The sequence below is a fragment of the Rousettus aegyptiacus genome, unplaced genomic scaffold (assembly GCF_014176215.1).
Source record: "Rousettus aegyptiacus isolate mRouAeg1 unplaced genomic scaffold, mRouAeg1.p scaffold_m13_p_2, whole genome shotgun sequence".
NCBI classification, from domain to species: domain Eukaryota; kingdom Metazoa; phylum Chordata; class Mammalia; order Chiroptera; family Pteropodidae; genus Rousettus; species Rousettus aegyptiacus.
This window is the reverse complement of record NW_023416295.1, coordinates 170,322,082-170,346,128: the sequence shown is the minus strand read 5'-3', so window position 1 is coordinate 170,346,128 and position 24,047 is coordinate 170,322,082. Positions and strand designations below refer to the sequence as shown.

Genomic DNA, 24,047 nt, shown 5'->3' with positions numbered 1-24,047 from the left:
GGGCCGCGGGTCTCCGCGTTCTGGTTTCGAGTCGAATTCCTGAGGGCTGGAAAGCCCGCGTGGGCGGGGGGGCGGAAGGGATTCAACTTGAAAACCTCGGGGAGACTGTGGGTACGAGCGGAGTTTGTGGCAAAAAGGGAAACGTGTGGAGAATCTGAGGGGAAACGCCCGGGTTCCCTTCCTTGGTAATGGTCGGTGGTCGTTGCTGGGCTCTGGGATAGTAGCCTTATGCGTCCCTCCTTCATCCCCAGGGAGAAATCTCGGTGATCTCGAGGGATTTCCAGCATCCTAATCTTAAATCAAGTCTGAGGTACATCCTGAAGAGGCCCCCTTGGCCTCCTTGTGAGGGAATCGGGTGTCAGGAAAATGTCCGTCGCACCAGGCCTCCTGCTGAGGGAGATGTCGAGGTGACCCGAACCACGCTCCCCCACAACGGGGCTCAGCTCCGAGCGCCTCAAACTGAGGTGTCTGAGAGCCCTCCAACTGTTCAATCCATCAATTGCTACTCCAGAAAGATAGAAAACAATCTTTTCGTTTTATCAAGGGGAAAAGAAATGATTTTTATTTTCCTTCAGTGAGGGCAGTCAGTTTGGAATTTTGAGTAAAATATATATGATTAAGGGACAGTATTCCAGAAGATCCCGTTTACACTGTCTCCTCGTTCCCCTCGGTTACTTTGCTGTTCAGAAGTATAGGTGGTAGCGACCGTACCTCTATCTTAGCGGTTTGTTCCCCTTCTTTTAAGTGAGATGGAATCAACCGAGAAAACATATTACTTAGACCACATTTTGTTCTAATGAACACAGTCATGCCCTGCAGATTCCTGAGATCTTAAAAGAGCTGCTACTGTGTTAAATCAAAGACTCTGCTTATTTACCCTACTATTATAGTATTGGGTATCCACCATAATTTTAAATCTTATAGAAAAAAAGTGAAAATAGTAAATACAAAACACATGTAATGTTTTATGAAGCAAAATGATATGTTACGAGAGAGCCCATTCATAATTAGCAAGCAGGAAGGCATTCATTGAGAAAAAATCTATTTATTGAGGGTATACTAAATTTAGGAGCCAGGGAGGATAAGGAAGAATAATATGAGGTCAAAGTTCTTAGAGTTTTATTAACAGAAACATGAAAAGTTTAATAGCAATATATGCAATTCTAAATAACACTCCAAGACAATAAAAAAGATATCAGACAGCCATGATTGACTGTGATACAGGAAATCAAAAGATGATAAAAAGTGACCAGTTTTAAGGAAAGAAAGAAGAAACTAAGTCCCCCACCCCCACATCTATACATCCCAAAAGAAAAATGACATGCCCAGCAGAAAAAAGATAGATTAACTCAGTCATTCCAAACTTAATGTTTCTCTAATTGTCCTGGTCCTTGGTGACTCAGATGAAATCAAGATCTCGGGGCAAAGGATTTTGTACTATATGATATTTCTTATTTTCTCAGAATTGATTATTTTTCTGCTGCTTACCTTACAATATGAAGGAGGATCAAGTTGTGCTGGAAGAACCAGGATTCCAAGATGAAGAGGTATGGCAAAAATATTGAAAGATATGTATACGTTCAGTCATTTCACAAAAATGAAGTTCCTTCTCTGTTAGCTACTATTTTTAGAAAGTGGCAGTAATAATAAAACATAGTTCTAGGGAGAATCAGCATTACAAATATGTAACAACTTGTTTGGCAAGGGATGCTAAGATTAGCTACTTAGCAACTGGCATGAAGGTATTTTAATCACCTAACAATTGATATGGCCATATTGGTACCTATGCATACTGGTACCACATAGCAGAGGAAGAAGTGCAAGATCTGGTGGGGAAGGAGGTTGAGAAAAGATACTTAAAAATAGATTAAGTGTTGTTCCACTCCTTTGGCTTAAAGTGTTAAAAATTTGAAGAGGCCATGACAAAAGTATTGAATTTCCCAGCCCTTTCAATATTGGCTCTTCTAAATATGTAATGATGTGTTTATTAAGGCATCATTAATCCTACCTCTGTTTGGCTGGAGAAGTGGAATTTGAGGCATTTGGAATGACCATAATATTGTTAACCTTTTAAAAGATGTGAAACAGTTAAATATAAAGAATCAAAATTTTGTGTGTGTTCCATCTTTAGGAATCTTTGTTCCAAGACATTGACATGTTACAAAAACATGGAATCGTAAGTATTTTTTCAATGTTGTGTGGAATTGTCCAATTCAGGGTTTCTCAGCCTAGGCACTATTGGGCACTGGGCAGTTCTTTGTTGGGGGCTGGGGGCTGGGGGCGGTGGGCTGTCCTGTACATTATAGAATGTTTAGCAGCATCCCTGGCTCCTAACCACTCACTATATGCCAGGAGCACCCCTTAGTTGTGACAACCAAAAAGTTATCCAGATATTGTCAAGTGTCCCCCAGGGGCAAAATTGCCCATGGTTGAGAACCACTGGTTCACTGGAGGTATTCAGCTGGTCTTCATTAACAGAAAATTCGATTGTATCTGAATTTTTAGAGTGATCAGAGTAAATGCTGTTTATAGAAATCCAGACTTTGAATAACAAACTAGATGAATTTCAACAGCAATCAGTTGATAGTAAAACATCTCTGACATTTTTCGAAGCCTCACGTTTAATCTCTTCTAGTTGGATTTAGAAAATAGGAGCAAGAGAAAATCCTGGTCCTTCAGTGATGCAGTTATGTGCATTCTCCAAGGGTAGAGGGAAAGAAATCTTTAAAAAATTTTTAGAAGAACATATTGGTAATGAAGTTCTGTAGAAAAAAGGAGCTGAACTGAGGGAGTGAACGTGGGATAAATTTGCTAGCTTTTCTACCAACAGACTTTTCTTTTGAATTCCTTGTTTCATTGTCACGGTCTCACTAACATTCTTGGGAAATCAGGGCACAGCCAGAACATTTGGCAGCATGCTGGGTATGTTCTACGCGGATATTTCCAGAACATTTGGCTACATAGTGGGTGGGTTCCACCTGGCTGCTTGTATAAAATTGGCATCATGGTGGAAGGATATGGACACAAAAACCCATGACATAGTATGGCAGTTTTTCAGGCTGGTATTTTATCAAATCTGCTCCATTCTTTTATTTACAGAACGTGGCTGACATTAAGAAACTGAAGTCAGTAGGAATCTGTACCATCAAAGGGATACAAATGACAACAAGAAGAGCTCTGTGCAATGTCAAAGGGCTCTCAGAAGCAAAAGTGGACAAGATTAAAGAGGCAGCCAACAAACTTATTGTAAGCAAAATCTGTTCTTTGTTTTAATTGGAAAGGCCCTGTAAGTCTCTGTAGCCTTTCTCATTAGCAACGCTAGAAACTTGTGGGAGCTCTGAGTTCCTGTAGATCAAGGTATGTTATTCCCTCTGTGTTAAATTTTTATCACTTCAGTTTCAAAGCAACAGCAATTAATTTCTGAAAGATTGAGGGAAGGGTTAAGAGACCTGGAACACTCTGAAGATGATTATTTTTACCAAAACTTTTCTTTTTGTCTCCTTTTATATTACTTTTTCTTTCTTTTTCATTGCCTTTCTTTTCATTTTGTTCTTTACCTTTCTTATTTTTGTTTTGTCTCCTCGAATATTATATTTATGGCTGTTACAAAGTGCTTAGCACCAAAGAAGTTGCTCTCTCCTGATACATATAGGCCAACTGATAAGAGAGCAATAAGTTAGAAAAAGACTAACACTCATGCAGAAGTGGGTCTACATGTATGCAGTTGAGATATTTATGACCAAGAAAATGCTCACTGAGGCAGCTGAACTAAAGTTGAGCCAAACCCATACTTTGGACCTGGGCCCACAGACTGTGAGAGGCCCACACAGCTGAGAGGCTCCATGCAGAAACATCTGCCTTTAACCCAAGCTTTTGTATAGAGCTTTTGGGGGCCACCGAACCTAGGTATGGTGGCTCAACAGCCTGTGTTCTTAAACCATGATTTTGTACTGCCTTCAAAGACAAATGATCTGTCATTTATATCAAATGATGACCCTGATAATCAAATATATAGTTTTTGGCAACATTTGAAATTGAAACCATCATCTTAGGTCCTTTTTGATCCGTTCATGTTGCCTTTCTGTAGGAACCTGGATTCTTGACTGCATTTGAGTATAGCGAGAAGAGGAAGATGGTTTTCCATATCACCACTGGGAGCCAAGAATTTGAGTGTGTATTATATATTTTATAACCATTAAGCACAATCTTTGAAATACTATATTTCTTTTTTTTCTAACTAGTCGTTGTTTCTACTATAAGTAGTAGAAATATTTTGAAGTAGTTTTTTCTTCAAAAGGCAACTAAAGCAAATAAATTCCAAACTACTTATAGAAACAAGATTAAATTTCTTGCAAGAAATTCAGACCTGAAATATAATTTCTAAATGAGTCTGTAGTAACCTACAAACCATTTAAAAATTAGTTTAACCTTTTATTTCCTTTCTCCTAATATTTATTTTTCATGTGTCTCAGTATAGTTTTAAAAACTCAAATATTCAGTTGACTTTTAAAAACATAGTCCTAGCACAATATGAAAAATCCAGTTAATAATGAGATCATTTATTCAACTCAGTTCTAAAGACTAGAATAGGCCTATTTCCTATTGGTGCCCAGAAGTAAGAACAGCAGGGCTTAGAAGTTATTTTGTTGACCCACTGGCTCATACACAGTAGAACTCGTGATCTAAACAGGTGGAGTGCCATTTGTTCAGCCAAGAATTCCTGTTCACGTTGGATGGATGGATGGATGGATGGATGGAGTGAATAGAAAGAAATGATATTAATGATATTAATACTTTCTCCTTTCTTGATATCTCTATTTCCGTTCCTGTTACTAATGCTTACTTTCTATTTCCAGTAAGTTGCTAGGAGGTGGAATTGAAAGCATGGCAATCACAGAAGCTTTTGGAGGTACATAGAACCTTAATATTTTGTTATATTTAAAAAATTATGTAAATACACATACATATAAACACATGTATATAATTAAATAAACACCAATTGTATCTATTTTGGAACTTATGATGAAATCTCAGTTATCATAATGCAGGATTATTCTAGGCTGCAATTAAAATATATTCCAACATTAACAGATGGGTCCTATTGGCATTTTTCATCTTTTTATTTCTGACTCTTATAGAATAAAATAGAATTTTTTTCTCTCATTTCTTCAAAAGGTAATTGAATAATGAGACAGATCTTATTTCTAGGAAATATATGTTCCATAAACATAGATTTTCTCTTCTCTGTTTATCTACTTTATTTTTTTCAAAACAATTTATGCATAACTATATTATACACTGTGCATGACAATTTCAGTATTTGCAGTCTTTGAAAAACTAAATCTGTTGTTTTATTGCTGATGTTTCTGTTGTTTGGAGAAATAAATCTGGTTTTCATTATTTCTGTTGACTCTCAGTCTTAGTGAGCTATTGTTTTATGTATTTATTGATATTTGTGAGATTATTGCTTAATTTTAATCTATGGGAGTTCAGTGGGCCTAAACCAGTGAGTGGGCAAGTTTTCCCCCAGAGATAATTTGCTTTTAGTAGCTAATTAGAGAGAACCTCAGCTCCCTTTAGAAGATCCCAATTCAATGGGAGAACTCCAGGCTCTCCTTCCTAAGGTAGGTCTTAAACTCTAATTTATATGACTATTCCTAAGGAAAACTTGGTTTAACTTAATTTTTACCTAAAGGAGAGTTCTGTGAAAAAACACCTTTAAATGTTATTTTTACTACTGGTATTCATATATGCATAATCCATTCATGACACAGTGGTACTTTATGTATAAGATTTGACAATTGAAAAAGAAAACTATACTCTGAGACCATATTTTATTCTTTATGAAAATATGTAAAAATTAACTATGTTTTTTTCCCTCTATTTCACAGAATTTCGTACTGGAAAAACCCAGCTCTCTCATACCCTCTGTGGTAAGGATAACAACAAGAAGAACAATAATAATCATAGCTATCATTTACTAACCTACTTTGTGTCTGATACTTTATATAGTCTCATGTAATCTGAACGAATTTACAAGGAAACTAAATCTCAGAAAGGTTAAATAAACTGCCCATGGTTGCATAGATACCAGAGCTAGTTTTTAAATGTGTGATACTTGAGGTGATGTGTTGCATTCTGAACACCTGAATGGAAATGAGAAGAAGGTAAATAAGTATATGAGTGTATAGGTGAGTAGAGGCATTTGCTGCCTCAGTTTTTCCCATTCCATCTTTTCTATGTCCTATGAACAATAATGTCACAAAATTTTTTGAGGCCTAGAATCCCTTACTTTCCATGGAGTAAGGTTAGGCCTAAGAAAGACTTAAAAACAGCCTTTTAAAACAAAGTAAAGAAAAAACCTTTTGCATACAGACATTACTCTGCATTTCTTTGACCTAAGTAGAAGGAGCATGGCAAACTGGTTAAGAAAAGGATTCTGGAATTAAAATACTTGGTTCCAGTCTTGGCTCTACTATTAATAGCTGTGTGACCAAGGCAAGTTGTTCTTTACTTTTCTAATTTTCTGCAAGAGTAAAATAGGAATAATGATAGTGCCATTGGTTAGTAATAAAAAAATATAACATGCTGTTTAGAAACTAAAGGATCATGATTCTTTGCTAGATTGACTAAAGAGGTGCATTCATCATAAATCTCATGTTAATTCATACATTCGTTTGTACAAAGTTTATTCATTTCTATTAATATTAATTAACTTTAATTGCTTTCTAGTGACAGCTCAACTTCCAGGAGCAGGTGGCTACACAGGAGGAAAGATTATCTTCATTGATACAGAAAATACTTTGTAACCTTTTTATTTAAACAAGTTGCTAACATAGTAATGACATAGTAATGTTACTATAAAAGAGAGTGTTTGAAATATATCATCTTTATTATCATCCCGTAAACCAGCGATAATGAGAAAAGCCAGGGGAAAAACAATTGCCAATTGAGTTCTCAAATCACTTTTTGTTTAAAAAGGTTTCAATTCTTCCAGAGGATTTGGTGTGAAATTGACAAAACAAATACATGAGGGAAAATTGTATTTTATTCATTTTTAAACCTTTTCTCCAAATATTTTATTTAAAGTTGGAAAGATTATTGACTCACTCAAAGTCATGGTCCAAACTAAAGGGAGAGGCATGAAGAGAACAAAAGCATGGAAGAGAAAAGGGCAGAACCTGTTTGGGTAACAAAGAATTGCAGTTTAACTGAAGTGTAAGGTATTACAGAATGCCAGGCTGGTAAGGTGATTTAGGTCTTAGACATAAAGGGCTTAAAACTGGATGATGTGTGTAAATTAGATACTTTTGCAATATTCTAGGCAAGTAATGAGAACTTGATCTAGGTTGGAAGCAGTAGAAATAAAAAGACAGAGACAAGAAATATTAGGAAAATTAATAGAACTTAATGACTATATTTGGTAGACAAAGAAAAGAGAAGTTTGATAAACCACTCAGTATTTTTTTTTTTTTTTTTGGTCTAGATACTGGGAGAGTAATAATGCTAAAAACCGAATTGGGAAGATCATGTTTCAGAGAAATGGTGTTTCATTTTAATGTGTTGAATATGAGGTACAGGAAGATATCCATATGGCAGTTGGAAGTTTTGGGCTCAGCTTGAGAGGGGGATAGGGCCAGAGATATGATGGAATAGCCAAAGGGGCAAGAGAATTTAAGAGAGAAAAGAGAGAACAGAGAACGTAACTTTGGGATGTGCCACTATTTAGAAAGGAACCCATAGAGACAGGAAATGGGAGGAAATTTGTTTGTGGAAGATGAGCAAAAGGAGAGTTTCAAGAAGAAAAGAGTGGTCAGCAATGTTCCACAAAAAGAAAGACAACAGATGGAAGGTGCAAACTGGGGAAGATTGCTAATGTTTGAAGTTAGAAGCCCAAGAGAGCATTTGCAGTAAAGTGAGATGATGGAATCTTGTTGCAGATAAACAGTAAGGAATTGAGTTATTAGTGTGTTATTAACTAATGAATAAAAGAAGAAATACAGTAACTCGAGGAGGTAGTAAGTTCAGAGGAAATTCTTATCATCAATAAGGAAGACTTGTACAAATTAATAAGGTCATCCACATTGAAGTCCCAGCCTAGCTCTCCCAGATCATTGCTCATTATTACCAGTTAGAGGCAAAGAGATTAGTTTATTCTACCCTCATCATTCTGCCCTGCTATTAAAAGTTGAAAACATTGTATGTCGGCAATTATTAACCATAAAGTGTCTCGTTTTCTTTATTCATTATGGATTCCTGCATCCCAAATCTTTTTCTTTCCTGAATTTTTGTTTTGCTGGAGTACCTACTCAAGTTACTTTGCCAGAAAAGTAATCCAGGTGGTAAACTCTGAGCCCTGGAATGTCAGAAAATGCCTTTATTTTGCTCTCACACTTGAATGGTAATTTGGCCAGTCATAGACAAATTTGCATGGTATGTTTCTATCTTTTTTGGGTGTTTGCTCCCACTATCCCTACCTCACAGTCTTTCTGAATCATACAAATCCTCTAGGACTCTCATTCGAAGGCCTGCCTTTTCTTATCTCTAATTACCCAACGTAGAAAACTTTGTCCTTCTTGATCTATCATAGAATTTACTATCTAAAATATTCCAGTAAAGGAGCCACAGCCAGAGAACAGTGTGCAGAAGACCTTATTTGGAAATACTGGGCATGAGAAGACTCTCAAGGAAACTTGTAACTTGGGGAAGGAGGGGGAAATGTATAGGGCTCCAGCAAGTGGAGCTCAGCTAGTTTCAGAAATAGCTGATTAAGGATGATTCTTGGAGGGAGAGGAATTTTTCTTACAGATTATCAGCCACTGTTTGGGTAATTTTGATTTTATCAAGAATGGTAGAGAGGAACAGTTAGGAGGAGCCAATTCATACACAAGAGGGAGTAGGAAGGAATAAGGATGTTCAAGGGTCCCACTAGAATGTTCTCATTCTTTCAGTGTCTCTTTCACAAATACTGCTCTCTCTTAAATTTTTCTTTTTATATGTTTATATTTTGCTTACTTAATTATGTGTTGTCCTTTCCTATGGCATTGTCTTATGACTCTTTATATCCTCTACAATGCCTTGCATTGATAGTTGGTTAATATAGTAATTGATTCCATGCAGTATTCAGTTAATAAATATTTATAGATTGATTTGAACTTCCCTTCAGCATAAGCCCAACCTTTATACTTCTGGTCACTTAGTAACTGAGTTTTGTAAAAATTGACCTGGTGAAAAATGTTTTTACTACCTCTTCTAATTCCTGTCTTCTTTGACTTTTCCACCAAAAACATCTACCGGGTAGCAATGGAAGATTTTAGTGGCTGTCACTGAAGCTCTCAAGAACATATGTAGTGCATTAGGATATAGGTGGCTGGGAAATCCTGAAAACAATTCAATTTGACATTTACTGAACTAGTTGCAAGTGTTACAAATAAGATGCTAAGTGGTCCTTGCTTTATAATTACTTACAGTATGATCAGTATTATACAAACACAAAGTGAAATGAGACCACAGACATGCATTTTATTTAACTTTAGAGAATATACTGTAGACATACTGTTGGGATCACCAAAGACCTAGAAATATCTTCTACTTCTTTATAGGTTAGATAAATATAATTATTAGCATCTTAGAATACCTTTGCAAGTATACTGAATTTGCCTCCCTATGAATTTACTAATTTCAGAAAGCTAATACAACTCCTTTAGAAGAAAATGAATTTAAAGCCCTAAATAAACCAAAAATTATAGGTTGATAATTCTGACCCTTGAAGTTATTTTTTCAGACTCTTTGGTTATTGTAGTTAAATTTATCATTCATTGGCAACACATGATTTAATGGTATATTAAACTATTATATTGAACAAGCAAAAAGTATGAAGGATGAATTAATTCACTGTGAAGTGACTTGAATTATAATTCAGTGATATTATCTTCCTAGATCTATTTTTATAGAACTGAGAACAAAAGGGATTCACAAATCTTAGTTCCTAGTTTTTCTCTTGTAATTGATGTGCTGCATAATCCTGAGTCATTTGCCTAATCTCTGTTTGCTAGTGTCCTCATTTATAAAATGTAATATAGGACATAACAACTAGCTTCTAAGATTAGTGTAAAGATAATTTAACCGTTAAATGCATTACTGCCTAATCATTTCTATCACCATTATCACTACCTAAAGCATTCATCAATTGAGGCACTTGTGAAAAATAAAATCTGGTATAGATTTGAAGTGATTATTAGCGTCCTCCAGAATACCCTGGAGATACATTGTTTTCCCTCTCTGTTAATTTACTTAGTCTTATTTTTTTGTAGTTGTTTTGTCTAAATATTTTTGGAATTGATTTATTGGCTCCTTAATCTTGACACACTCCAGCCGTCCAGATCGCCTCCGGGACATTGCCGATCGCTTCAACGTGGACCATGAGGCAGTGCTGGACAATGTCCTTTATGCACGTGCATATACTAGTAAGAGCCCCATGCAGTTGGATGCTCAAGCTGTTTTAACATTGGCAACATTTACTATTTGAGTGACACTTTTTGACACCATTCTTTTCTCTTTTTATTTTACTTTTCTCCAAATTAATTTAGTCCACAAATTTTATCATCTGGTAAGTCCTTAGATATTAAAGCACCCTCAAGTTATTTCTTGTTCTTTGTCTTTGAAATGGAAATTAACATTCTTTTTGGGTAATGTAGCCTTTGGCATGTATGCTAAGATAGAATATGAAATTATATTTAGTAAAGTTCAAAATAATTAAGAAAATCTTTCAAGGACTCTCTTTTGCCTAACTCCCAAGGATGTAAATGATTTTAGCCTCTCTGCTTCTTCCAACGTTGAAAACATTTTCTCACTGCACCAGGTGAACATCAGATGGAGCTACTTGACTATGTAGCAGCAAAGTTCCATGAAGAAGCTGGCATCTTCAAGCTACTGGTACAAGTTTTGAAACATTGCTCATGCACAGAGCTATTTAACATATTTTTTTTCTTCTATTGATTCTGATTCCAATTAACTTCTTTTTATCCAAGTACATATTTATTTTTACACTAATTCTGTGCAGATCATTGATTCAATAATGGCACTTTTTCGAGTGGATTTCAGTGGTCGTGGGGAGTTGGCTGAACGACAGCAAAAACTGGCACAGATGTTGTCACGACTCCAAAAAATCTCTGAAGGTAGATTTTTTAAATAAAATGGTGCTATCACAATAGCATCTGTGACTATTTGCTGAGTTGACTTTGTAGAGAAGCTCTGAATAATGTTAGCAGCAATACATTTCTTTTAAAATAAAATTACCTTTATAGGAATACAACTCTTTTTTTAAATCAAAAATATTGATTCTTATACCATAAGGTACCTTGATTATAATAACAATAACTTTAAATAAATTATATTATCAAAGAAAAAATATAATATTGTTTTTAAATAAATTTATGGCATAATGTTCCTAAACTCTGAAACCTAAACAATGAACTTTTAATTTTTGCATTGTTTTCTTAGTTTCTTAATTTTATTTCTTGATGCAGAATATAATGTGGCTGTGTTTGTGACCAATCAAATGACTGCTGATCCAGGAGCAACTATGACGTAAGCCCCAATATTCTGCTTTTGTTTTTCACAAAGGTTAATATCAAGAAGATTATAGAATAAAAAAGAAGATTATAGAATAGAAAATAATTCCAATGTACTCAGTTTTGATGTGGGTACATATCACAAATCACTTTATTGCACAGTGCCTATTATTTCCTAATTGCAAATATCACAAATATCCAGAACTTATTTTTCTCTAGTTCTTTATAAAATAAAGCAATAGTTTAAATATTTTCAAAGGTACTTTGTGTTCCTCTTTTGTCTAGGACTAAAAATATATTGGAAGACAATAAGAAAAAGATCCTAGGGAAATAAAAATGTATATTCCAGATACATGAATGGCTTCTATTGCACTGATAAGCTTTTAGCCTAAAAAAAAATGCAGGCTTTTTACAGGACATATATAAGATATATTTATAAGAGGTCCTATGAGAGTAGTCTCCTGTTTGAAAAAACAATTTCAGTCCATACTAGGCAATATGCAGAATTTGTGGAAGTATTTTTGCACGTAACACACCTCTTGATGGCTCTGTTTGAAAGATGGCAGCGAAATGGAAAGGCAAGGAAAGCTAAAAGAGGATAATGAAAACAGAAATTTTGAAGAAAGGTTAGTTGTACCATGAAAATTACGATGATTATGTATTTGAATAAACTATCAAAATAATCCTGAATTTATGACATTGTTCTTTTTAAAGATCTTTTCATCAACTTTTTATTTAGAAATTTTTTTAACTAAAGAAATGTTGCAAGACTAGTATAATGAGTATGCATATTTCACCTAGGTTCATCAATTGTTAATATTTTGCCATATTTTTTCTCTCTCATGGGTGTGCACACATATGTAAAATTTCTCTCCATACACACACATGTGTGCACACGTTGTGTGTATGTGTGCGTATGTATCTTTTGGTAAACCATTTGACTATTTTTTTCCCTGAACTATTGAGAATTATTAATGGACATCATGGCACGTCACCTCTTAATACTTCATCTATCTCTTCTAAGAACTAGAACATTCTCCTACATAACCACAGTATGGTTAAACACTCAGGAAATTTAACATTGGTATACTTTTGTTATTTAATATACAGATGTATTCGAGTGTATCCAAATGTCCCAATAATTTCCTTTATAATTGTTGGCATATTTTGTTTTGTTTTAGAGTCAGGATCAATGGAGGATCACACATTGCATGTAGTTGTCATATCTCCTTAGTCTCCTTTAATCAGAACAGCTCCTCAACTTTGTTAGACTTTTATGACACTGACATTTTTGAAGAGCACAGGCTAACGTTTTTAGAATGTCCCTCAGTTTGGAGTTGATTTTTTTTTTTCTCATCATTTAAAATGTTAAATACTTTTGGCAGGAAGACTATAGGACAATTTGTTCCTTATTAATGTTGTTAAGTTTGCTCATGTGATTAAAGTGGTCTTCACAAGATTTCTGCATTGCAAAAGACCTTTTTCCCTTCATAATCAATAAGTAATTTGTGGTGTGATACTTTGAGACTGGTGTAAAAAGTTGTTCTATAATAAGCTTTTATCTGTTTGTTTTAACATCCAATGGATGTTTTAACATCCATTCTTGCTTCCATAAATTAGTTCTCTGATGGTTACAGTACAAAGTGATATTACATTAAAACTAAATAAATACATCATATAGTAGCAGATAAATCAGTCATTGACAAGTTATTTTTTAATTGTTATTAACCATAGTCACCCTGCTGTACATTACCTCCCCAAACTTCCAATTATACAATAAATGAGTCATGGAGATTGACATATGTATTAGAAGATATTTGATATGCTTGTATACATTTTGTAAATTATATTGAAATGAATGTGTCTCTCTTTAGGCATTTTCTAAATTAACCCTAAGAGTATTGCTGCATCTTCTGCAGTTTGATATAGCTCTCATTTTTCAGTACCCTTTTATGAGTATTCACAGGAGATTCCAATGTGAAAATATTAACTATACAAATGATATTAAGCAATTTAAAAATGTTGGGAAGGGGGACTCAATCATTTAAGTCATTCAGTAAATATTTTTTTGAAAGTCTATACTATATATCAAGATTCTGGGAATTCACTTGTGAACAAAATAGACTATGTGACTTTCCTCCATAAAAAAAGAAAAACAAATGATGTCCATTTAATTCAAAATTTTAACATCTTGGTAGGGCACACAATTGTCTGTAGTCTTTGCATTAAGGCAGTCTTTTCTGTTTTATAAGGTGTCTTTCATACATAGGACATAAAGTACTTCACAAAGAGAATAATTTTAAACTGAAGGGAAATGGAAGATTTTTAAGGCTTGCTTTAAAAAGAGAAAAATGACTCATTGGCTTAGAGGGAGGAAGTGGGTTGCAGTCAAATAAAACAGTACAAGTTAAAGAGCAATGTTCTTTCTTCAGGTGCTGAGAGGGAGCATTGCAGAGGCCAACGCTGCCTATCTAGAGTTAGACAGTAAAAGCAGTCGGTGGAAATTAGGTCAGATAGGGGCCCTTTTTTTATATTTGTAGAAAGTTTCAAAAAGAGTAAAACCATTTAAATCAACTCCAATAAGACAATGAAAGGAGAAATAGAAAGGAGACAAAAAGGAAATAATTGAAGGAATTGGAGAGGGGAAGAGATTAACAATGAGGTGAGCTAAGTAAAGAGCCAGAGAAGGTAGGAAAGCTAGTATTTTTGCTGGGTGAATCTTCTTTGAAGCATCATCTCTTCCACCTAGCCATGTTTTAAGGAAACAAGGTACACCATAATTAGTACAGTATAAAGTATTTTAAATTATAATGATGCAAATTAAATGTATATCTTCATATAAAGCATGTATATTGCCATCATCGAAAAAAAAAAGGGACAGTTTTAAACTAAAGGATTTCAAATGCTTTTAGAAAAGCTCCTATAAAGAAAATATTTTTGTTTCTCAGTGTTGAGGAACTCCAAGCTGCCGCTCGCCCAGGGCCTGTCAGAGAAATATCACTATAATTAGTATGAGTCCCCAAGTACGCTGACAATAATTGAGGCTTATATCCCATGCATTGTGCTTGATGGCACATCGTATTAAAAAGAAACAAAATTATAGAGGTGAGGAGCTGCTGTGTGATACAGCAGAGCAGTAGCTCCTAGATGAGGCTTACAGATACAGATTTTGGAACTAGAACAATCCAGTTCATGAAGGTCTGGAGTAAAAAGTCAAATTATCAGCCCCTGAAGCTCACACCAGGGCAAATAAGATGAGCAATGAATAAGACCATGATGTCACCTACCTCTGTTGTGTATTCGTTTTGCTAAAACAAAAAGTCATCTTAGAACATTTGTAATCTTATAAATGTGCAGTTAGTTTATTCTCTAAGGATGTCACCTACTGATTCAACATCATTAGCATAAAATAAGAGGCAGTATGGTTAGAGAAAAAAACATTAGGGTCACTAGCATGGTGACCTTGAGCATGTCATTTAAACTATTTGAACTTATTTTCTTCCTCATCAAAATTAAGGAAGTATTTGAAGTCGATACTATCACTATTTCCCCTTTATATAGGAGGAATTTAAAAGAACTTGTATTTATTGGTTGCTTATCATGTGCCAGGTGCTTTCATCTGTAATTCTTATGTTACCTCGACATCATTCAGCCTTCTTGGGTTTCCCTATTGTTTCTATAAAGAAATCTCAATATATTGCTCCATTTTTTCCCTGCTGCCCCAAACCCCTAGAATTCCATCTTCAAAATGTTAAAAAAAAAAAAAAAAAAAAAAGTTTAGATGTTTCTGCTTGCTTTAGGGTAGGGGATTACTTAACAAAACTTGCTAAACATACTCCTCTTTTGAAACTATCTTTTTCTCCCTGAAGTTTTCCATTTTGGCAGTATTCTTCTCTCCCTATCTTCCTCTAATCTCAAAGCATCCTTCTCATTCTTGGGCATGCTCACTCAGTCTTTTTCTTCTCCGTCTCAAGAATTCCATCTATAAGCTTACCCCTTCACAAGTTAGTAGTACCAGGAGTACCCACTGTCCCTCAAGCTTGCCCTTGCCCAGGCCTTTCAAGGTCCCTACTCTAACCAGCATTTGAAGTAGATTTTACTATTCCTGATTTATAAAGGAGGAAACAGAGGTTCAGAGTACTTAGTACTTAATCACACAATTAAAAAATCGAGCCAAGATTTGAACCCATCTCTGAATTCAAAATTAATGTTCTTTTAGCCTCACTATGCTACCCTTTTCATTCCACTCCCAGAAAGATATTACCTGCCCTACCATCATCATAATCCTATACTTCATAATCCCATTACTCTAATTTGAAGTTGGCAGTTAGGTCATTATAGGTTTTACCCTTAACAATAGGCCATATTCTGTTCGACCAGAAGGGGATAAATGAAGCAATCTTTCTTGGCCCCTTTGTTTCTAATATCCACCCCTATCTCTTTCTCCTTCTCATCATACTCCCCCACTTCCTAAGAAAAGGAAGAAAGGAGAAAAAAATATAAAAAAAGGGGAAAAAAGAGAATAGGCTAAAGAAGGGATGTGGGTGGTTTTCTGAAGCTGTTTTTACTTGGTCAGAAATAGAAATAAATTAAAGCCCTCTGAAAGAATGTGGAATGCTGTTACACCTCTTGTGCTTTACCTCAAGACTTGGTTCAAAGGAAGCTTTAAGAAAAGTTTATTGGTCTACATGTCACTAAAAGGATAACTATTTTATCTGAATCATTTAGTTAAATAATAATAGTTACCATTTATTGAGTATCTCCTATGTGTCAAGATTACTGTAAGGGTAGAGCTAATGGATATGGCATAGTTCCTGGCACATTGTAGGCTCCCAACAATTTATATTAAATATATCTTGAATCCTCACAACAAGCCTAAGAGATTAGGTTTTTTGTTTCCATTTTATAGTTAAACTAAGAATAAAGGTAAGGAACTAGCCCAAGGTAACATAGATAAGTTTTTGAGTCAGGATTATGAAAGCAGATAATAATAATTAAAGTCACTGGGTTAATGCCTCACTTAAATTATTTCATTTTATTCTCACAACTACTCTACCAGCTAAGCACAGTTATTATCTCCCACTTAAAATGAAGAAACAGACACTTAGAATGGTTAAACAATTTTCCTGAGGTCACATGTCTGGCTGATAATCCAAAATTTGAACCCGGGTCTAACCCCAAAGCTCATGTACCACATAGCACATCAGAGCTGTACATGCCTGAGGAAAGGTTGGTGTGCTGTCATATGAGGATTTTGCAGGGATGTGTCCATTGCTCTGGTAAACTGACCAGAGTTCAGAGCTCTCAGCCTCATAGGCAAAGATTTGAATTGGTCATCCTACTGAGAACCAATTTATCTCTCAGGGGCAGACTTACATTGTTCAAGCTCTTAGATCCAATGAAAGATCAGAGGGCCAGTTTCCTGATAATGAAAAACGTTACTACATTTGAGGTTTGTGAACAGTGCATTCTCTCACTATCCGCAGACCTCTACAGGAATCCAAATTTTAATCCAAAGTTATTTACTAAATATAGAATCAAAGCAAAAGGAAATAATTAGATGAGTTAGAAGAGTAAGGACTGCCACATAGTAAGAACTCAATAAATCATGGTTGTTATTATTGTTATTAATACGTATCAATACCAGAGGCGGGAAGGAAGCACAAATCTAAACTTACATATAAATTTTTGTATATGTACATTTTCCTGGGGGAGAGTCTGTATTTTTTCTTAAATAATCAAAATGTTAGTGAGCTACAAGAAAGGTTAAGGGCCATAAAATCTACCTAAAATTCTATACAGAAAGCTGAATACACTGAATGAGCAAGTAAAATTTGAATTGGCTTGATATTCTCCCAGAGCTAAGGCTGTTATGCTGTTTTGCATTCTGTTTTGATCAAGTGTAATCTCTTAGTTTATGAGTCATTTTTTAAGGGCTCTTTTCTCCCCATATTTTTCCTATGTATTTTCTTAGTACTTTGGCAAATCTTATCATTTATTTCCCCATTTAGTTCACTCAAAATCATCTCCCTTTGGAGATGACATTCTTAATATTCAGGCTTTTCACTTAGAATAACAAGCAGTAATACCTATTCTCTTTTGTGTATAGGGTACCACATTGGTAACAGCAAACAATAATTTGCTAAGAAAACACTGTGGCTATACATCTAGAAGCTCCAGCTTCCTGCTCTTCTTTAGACTATCTGTAATGGGGTTAGGAAAGGATTACTTCAATTAGGGAGAAATTCTATCTTCTTTTACATTTGCCTTTCTATCAAAACACCCTTCAAAAGTTCCTTAAATGATAGCTTCTTCAAAGATATGTCACAAATTTGTGTCCAAAAGGATCTAAACCAGAGAGACCAAAATTTTCTTTTCCTCTATTTATTCAATATTTATCAAGTGCCTTCTGTCTTACAGGCACTTTTCTAGGCATTGGAGTGACAAAGATGAGCAAGGATTTAGAGTATAGTGGGAGAGTAAGACCCATGAATTAAAAATTACAATCTATATGCTTTAACAGAGGAGTATACACAGTGGTTTGAGAGCACAGAGGAAGCAGGTTCTACTCTGTTTTAGGATGTCAAGCAAAGTTCCCAAGAAGAGATGACACTTGATGGATGAGTAAGAGCTAAATGAACATAGTGGGAAAAGGGCTTTCATTTCAGAAGGAATCATGTGTGCAAAGGCATCAAGGTATAAGAGGAGTTGCTGAAATAAGTAAAAAGGAAAGAAGTTTGAGAAGGAGGGAGAAAGAATTACAACTGTAGATAAGTATGCAGGTAGCAGGTAGAAAGAAGGAAGAGTTGAGGGAGCCTCTTCCTGAGAGCTTTCATTTTGTTCGTGAAGAGCCAGGCAATATTGTCCAAAAGGAGGGGACAAAAATGGAGAATAGAACGTACGGAGATTACTGAATGTTTGGAAAAGTGAAGATGAAGCCAACCATGCTCATATAGGAGGATTACTTGGCAGTATGAGAGACCATCTGTAACACAGCTGTTAAAACTTCTCTCTGCCCATTTAGCTAACTCTGACTATCCTTTCTTGTCTTCTTTTGATAGACACTTCTAAGTGGTCTACCTCTGTAGAGCACCAATCTTTCTACAGTCCAATATTCTCCTTGGTATTTTTTAAACTTCCATATCTTAAGTTCAAAAAACATTTTTGAGCATCCACTGTGTAGCTGGTTGCTGCAGAGCTAAATACGATATTGTCTTCCTTTAAGGGATTGAGGGGAAATATATGAATAATAATGGCACTAAAGACAGAACATCAGAAGTGTAATAAAGAAGTATGAATATAGTGTTTGCAAGTTCAGAGTTCACAGCCCAGTTGAGTATATCATCAGGGCCTGAAGCAGCCCATCTATATATAGAACATAAGATTCTTTTAAGACCTTGAATAACCACCCATAACAAAGGATGACCTGGAAAATTTAGAGTCATTCCATTAAAAAGAGTGGTATTGATCTATAAACATTATAGAGGCGACTCAACTTTAGCCATTTCATCCAAATGAGATCACATTATTGCTTTGCTACCGCATTCAGCAGCCTGCATAAAACTACCTACCTAGCATTCTGACTTCTTAACTGCTGTCAGCCTCAACTACTGGCTGCTACTTTCTTGATAGTGGTTCACTCCAAAACTAACTCTCTGTGTGTGTTCCCACATTGGACCTGCTAAATCTTAACCAATCCTATTTGAACCCAGCCAGGGATCTTCTGGTCCTAAACTCCTACCCCTTTAATCAAGCAGCAGTTTATATCAGCAGACTCCTTTTCCAGAGAGCTTCCTATCCCCACCATCCTACAGTCTATTTAACTTCATGCCAATCAGCAACATCCTCACTACACCCACCGAGCCTTATGCTTAGAGTAACCAGAATCCTGAGCACCTTCTTGAAGCAAGCAAAATTCAAATTCACTTTTAACACTATTCTCACAGAACTGAGGCTAATTTGCCATAGCATGGTTTTATTTTGATCAAGTATAATCTGTTAGTTTATGTTCAGTTACCTCTATTGATGACTTCAAAGCCTAGGTTTTTTTCTGCATCACTTAAGATTATCATGTGTTTTTTTTCCCCTTCATTTTATTGATATGATTATTACATTGATAGTTTTCCTATATTGAACCACTCCTGCATTCCTAGAATAAGTTCTACTTGGTTGTGGTATATAATCCTTTCAATAAGCTTCTGGATTCAGTTTGCTGGTATTTTGTTGAGAATTGTTACACCCAGGCTTTTTTGAAAGGCTCACTAGCAGGGTTATTAAGAACTTGCCACATCTTGCTGAGTGAGTGTTAGTCCCCTAGTGAGTCTATCTCTCAAGATGATTATCAATAATATTTATAATTACCTTATAATGACAATATATTTTTGAATCCACATGATCAGATCTAGTAAGAGCTCTTTTCTGTATCATATTTTAGGAGAATAAACTTTAGGCATCAGTGATAAAGAAAAAGATATTTCTGAGATTATTTTTCCTGAAAATTCATAACCCGTACAACATTGAAGGCTTCCAACATACAGTTAACGCATAAGAAGATGTTTCTCAATCTGCTGTTATTTACGTGTAGCATCATGAAGGAGGGTTGGATATTTTTGAGTCATTAGACTAGAATAATGCTTAGCCCATAGTAAGCTATTAATAAATATTTCTGATAAATGAATGCATGAATAAATAAATTCAATCTTTGTATTTTGTAAAAAAGAAAAATTGCTTAACCCCAAGAGTTATCCTAAGACAGTGAATAATGTTTTATTTGTGTTTTTTCTTTTTTAAAAAAATCAAACAGAATATGATCTATTCATCACAAGAGTCTCAAAAGCCAGGACTAGATGGCAGCAGCTCCAAACCCTCCTCCTCCATAGTTAATGAACAAGTCCCTGCCCCACCCCGCTGCCATCTTCTGCAGAAAAGTTGCTTTGAAATTGCAGATATTACTCCATATAGTCCATATAATGAAACCCAAAGAGGTGTTTTTAATTCAGTTTTCAGGCAGACCCCAAAAAACCTATCGGCGGACACATTCTGGCTCATGCTTCAACAACAAGAATAAGCTTGCGAAAGGGAAGAGGAGAACTGAGAATTGCCAAGATTTATGACAGGTAAATATTCTGTTATTCTTTTTTAAAAATATTTTCTTATTCCTAGATTCTCATGCATATAGTATTAAATAAAATTGCTTCTTCTGGGAGGCTGTAATTATACCACTGGAAGATACCACATGTTTTAATTTCCTTCTCAAAAATTATCCAGTACCTTGGGAAGTCCCTACTATGTACTAAGTTCTAAGGATTCAGGGATTCTGTTGACAAATAGATTTTGTTCTTGACCTTCCAAAGCTTACAGTGAAGGTAGGTAATGAAATAAGCAATCCCAACTAAAGTGTAGTAAGTGCAAAAGTACGCAGTATGGCAGGAATATATTCTTCTCCTAGGCTATACCCTAGGCTATACCCTACAGTACACCTTATATTCTTTCATAGTACTTAGAATTATAAAACAATACATTTTAAAGAGAAACCTACTACATATCAGCTGTTCTAGTTTCTGGGGAAAGATTAGTGAAGAAAACAAAAAAATAAGGTCCTGCTCTCATGGAGCTTGCATTCCATTGGTAGTGATTTATAGTATAGCATATGTCATCCCTGCTAGATATTAAATACCTTAAAGATAGGAACACTATACCTGGGACATAATAGATATGTAATATTTGTGACTGATTGATTAGCTAACCTTGAGCAATAAGGGAAAGATTTGAAATAACTCTTTATCCTAGTGAGAGAAAATCAGCCAAAATCAGGTGAGTTCTTAATATGTTTTTTTTCTATGAATCACAGTACTTATTATGTATTGTCATTGAATAAATATTAAATAATAAGTTCCCATATCTAGATGGTTTTTATTCAGACGATTTTGCTCTTTATCTCCTGTCCCTGCGGAAGACCATAATATACAAATGCTGTATTTTATGGAGCTTCAGCAATCTGTAGAAATTTGTAACAAATGTTTTTGTTGAATTGAATAGGTATTAGAAAAGTCCCATGTTTTTACTAAAATTTCTTGGTCTACATCTTGGATGGATTGCTTTGCCTAGAACTTTCCCACTTTTTACTCTGAATTGCAATCAGTTGGTTACATGTACATCTCCCTCACAACAGTGACTGAGTCAGTTTTTAATGCCCCAGCACCTAGCAAGGTACTTGACACAGTAGAAACTCAATAGCTATTTATTTAATTAACAAATAATTAAACTCCATCTACATTCAATCATTTATATATTTCATCAAGTCCTCCAAACATGCAGAAAAAAACAACTCCTGCAGTCCTATAATCCTAAAAATACTAGGGTTCTGTAGACTGAATAAAAGCTAATTAAAGTTATCATAGAGGTTAGTTATGTCAAGTTTCCATAAATTTGCATGGAAACAGCAAAACTAGATCAGAGCTCAAAATGTCAAAATTTAGTTTTCTGTGCAGCACATACATCCTTCTTTCTGGTCCCTAAAGATTTCTCACAAAGAATTCTTGGCTTTAAAACTTTTAGATAGAGAAGATGCTGCTGCTAATCATGATAGGTAACACTTATTGAGTGGCTACTGTTCGCTAGACCTTGCACCAAGTACTTTATATATATTTCATTGTTTACAACAACAAGCCTAAGAGATACATGCCATTATGCCCATTTTACATATGAGAAAACCAAGTCCCTAAGCACTTAGGTAACACTGGCCCTCTACCGTCTATTTGAACACAGAAGCCAGAGTAGGCCTTTGTAAAACTAAGTCATATCTATCCTCTGCTTAAAACTCTCCAAAGGGTTCTCATCTTAACTCAGAATAAGAGCTCAGATCTCTACAGTGGTTCACAGAGCACTACATGAATGGCACTATTCCTGTTCTTCCTGCTCTCACCCTTTCTCGCACTGCTTCGAGCTCTGCAGGCACCTTAGTGTTCTATACACATGCCAGGCACACTCCTGCCTCAGGGCCTTTGCACACTTATTGTCCTCCTTGCCTGGAATAACCTTTGCGCACATAGCCCTCTTTCTGGCTACCCCCCTCACCTTCTTCAAGTCTTTTCAACAATTCCTGTCTCAGTCTCACTATTTTAAATTGCAAATAACCTCCTCCCAATTTCCACACTCCAATCTCCCTTTTGTGGCCCTTTTTATTTCCCCAAAACACTTACCATTTTCTAACATATCGCATAATATGTTTATTTTTTATGTTCATTATTTATTATCTGTCTCTCCTTTTCCAAAATATAAGTTTCACAAGGGCGGAAATATTTGCCTATTTTTTTTTCCACTCATAAATCTCAAGCAATACAACAGGGGAATAGCTAGGGCTCAATTAATATTTTCTTAATGAGTAAATGAATGGATTTGCCCCAAATCACACCACAAATAAAGGATGGAATTAGGATTAAAATCTATGCTGTCTGAATCCAGAGCCTGCACTTTTAATCATTACACTTTCTTAGCTCGTTATGGATGATCTACTGAGGGTAATCGTAGCTCATCTACCATAGCTACCCCCATGGTTTCAACTACCACCTTATATACATGTAAGAGAAAGACATTTCTTGTTAAAAAAAAAAAAAACCAAACAAACAAACAAAGAATTCCCCAAGAATTGAGCGGAAAAGTGTTTTCAGAAGAATTCCCAGGTGTACAGGGGTGACTATAAAAAGAAACCCAGCTCTTTTCCTGGAATGTCATCATAGTTACTGCTCTCATACATAACCAGAGCTGGCCTTCAGGTGTATGTTTTTCTCTTTAAAACTTTTAAGTGAGTGAATAAAAACCCCATTTATTTTATTCCACTTAGCATATGTGAAGTCAGTAGATATTAAAAAGCACTCTACTGAATTCAGAGGAAAAACACAATGCCTGATGGTACACTGGAATAATACTCAGTTATCCCTTTTGCCTATTTACAAGTTTGGGGTAATTTTTCTTGACATTAAGAACCTTACTTTTGGAAGTTGTTCCATAAATGTTTGTGAGGGTTGATAATACTTGTAGGCAAATTCTGTAGTCCACATTTAGCTGTACCAACTCAGATGTTTCTGGAGACTCAAACTGATAGGAGTGTGATGCCTGTGACAGGAATATAGTATTTATAGAAAGAGAGCTTTTTATAAACTTCTGTTCCCTTGTATTCTGTTAGTCCTGAGATGCCTGAAAATGAAGCCACCTTCGCAATAACTGCTGGAGGAATTGGGGATGCCAAGGAGTAGGTGGTGAATTGATGCAAATTGCTTCTTAGTGCTTATTAGGAGCTGAAGAAGTGGAAAAGCAGTCTCAAATTTCAGATCTTGAAGTAAGAGTTTGTTTGTTTTCATGTTATTAAAGGAAAGTCAGCAAGAAATTTAAATCTTATATTTATCTTAAAAGTTCCTGATTTATAACAATACATTGTATGTCAATTCAGGAAAATATATACATATATGAATGAAT

General features: G+C 35.3%; 1 protein-coding gene across 2 annotated transcripts; it reads left to right on the top strand.

Moving 5' to 3' along the window:
* The first annotated feature begins 70 nt into the window (after positions 1-70).
* Positions 71-24,032, top strand: DMC1 (DNA meiotic recombinase 1). Of its 2 annotated transcripts, XM_016161651.2 has the most exons (14): positions 71-122; positions 1,464-1,547; positions 2,132-2,176; positions 3,100-3,246; positions 4,088-4,170; positions 4,857-4,909; positions 5,892-5,933; positions 6,733-6,805; positions 10,375-10,466; positions 10,862-10,935; positions 11,063-11,177; positions 11,529-11,589; positions 20,573-20,689; positions 23,758-24,032. In XM_016161651.2, exons 2-14 carry the CDS (start codon positions 1,497-1,499, stop codon positions 23,825-23,827), a joined length of 1,023 nt encoding a protein of 340 aa, XP_016017137.2. In that variant the 5' UTR covers positions 71-122; positions 1,464-1,496; the 3' UTR covers positions 23,828-24,032. The 2 variants fall into 2 exon arrangements, with proteins under 2 accessions (XP_016017137.2, XP_016017138.2); XM_016161652.2 differs by lacking the exons at positions 71-122; positions 6,733-6,805; positions 10,375-10,466 and having other exon boundaries at positions 1,349-1,547; positions 23,758-23,946.
* Positions 24,033-24,047: the final 15 nt, after the last annotated feature.

Excerpts from the sequence above, each read along its gene's own strand:
- DMC1 (XM_016161651.2), top strand. The coding sequence starts at position 1,497 with ATGAAGGAGGATCAAGTTGTGCTGGAAGAACCAGGATTCCAAGATGAA. Across the intron at positions 1,548-2,131 it reads CAGGATTCCAAGATGAAGAG|GAATCTTTGTTCCAAGACAT; the intron begins GTATGGCAAAAA and ends TTCCATCTTTAG. Across the intron at positions 4,171-4,856 it reads ACTGGGAGCCAAGAATTTGA|TAAGTTGCTAGGAGGTGGAA; the intron begins GTGTGTATTATA and ends TTCTATTTCCAG.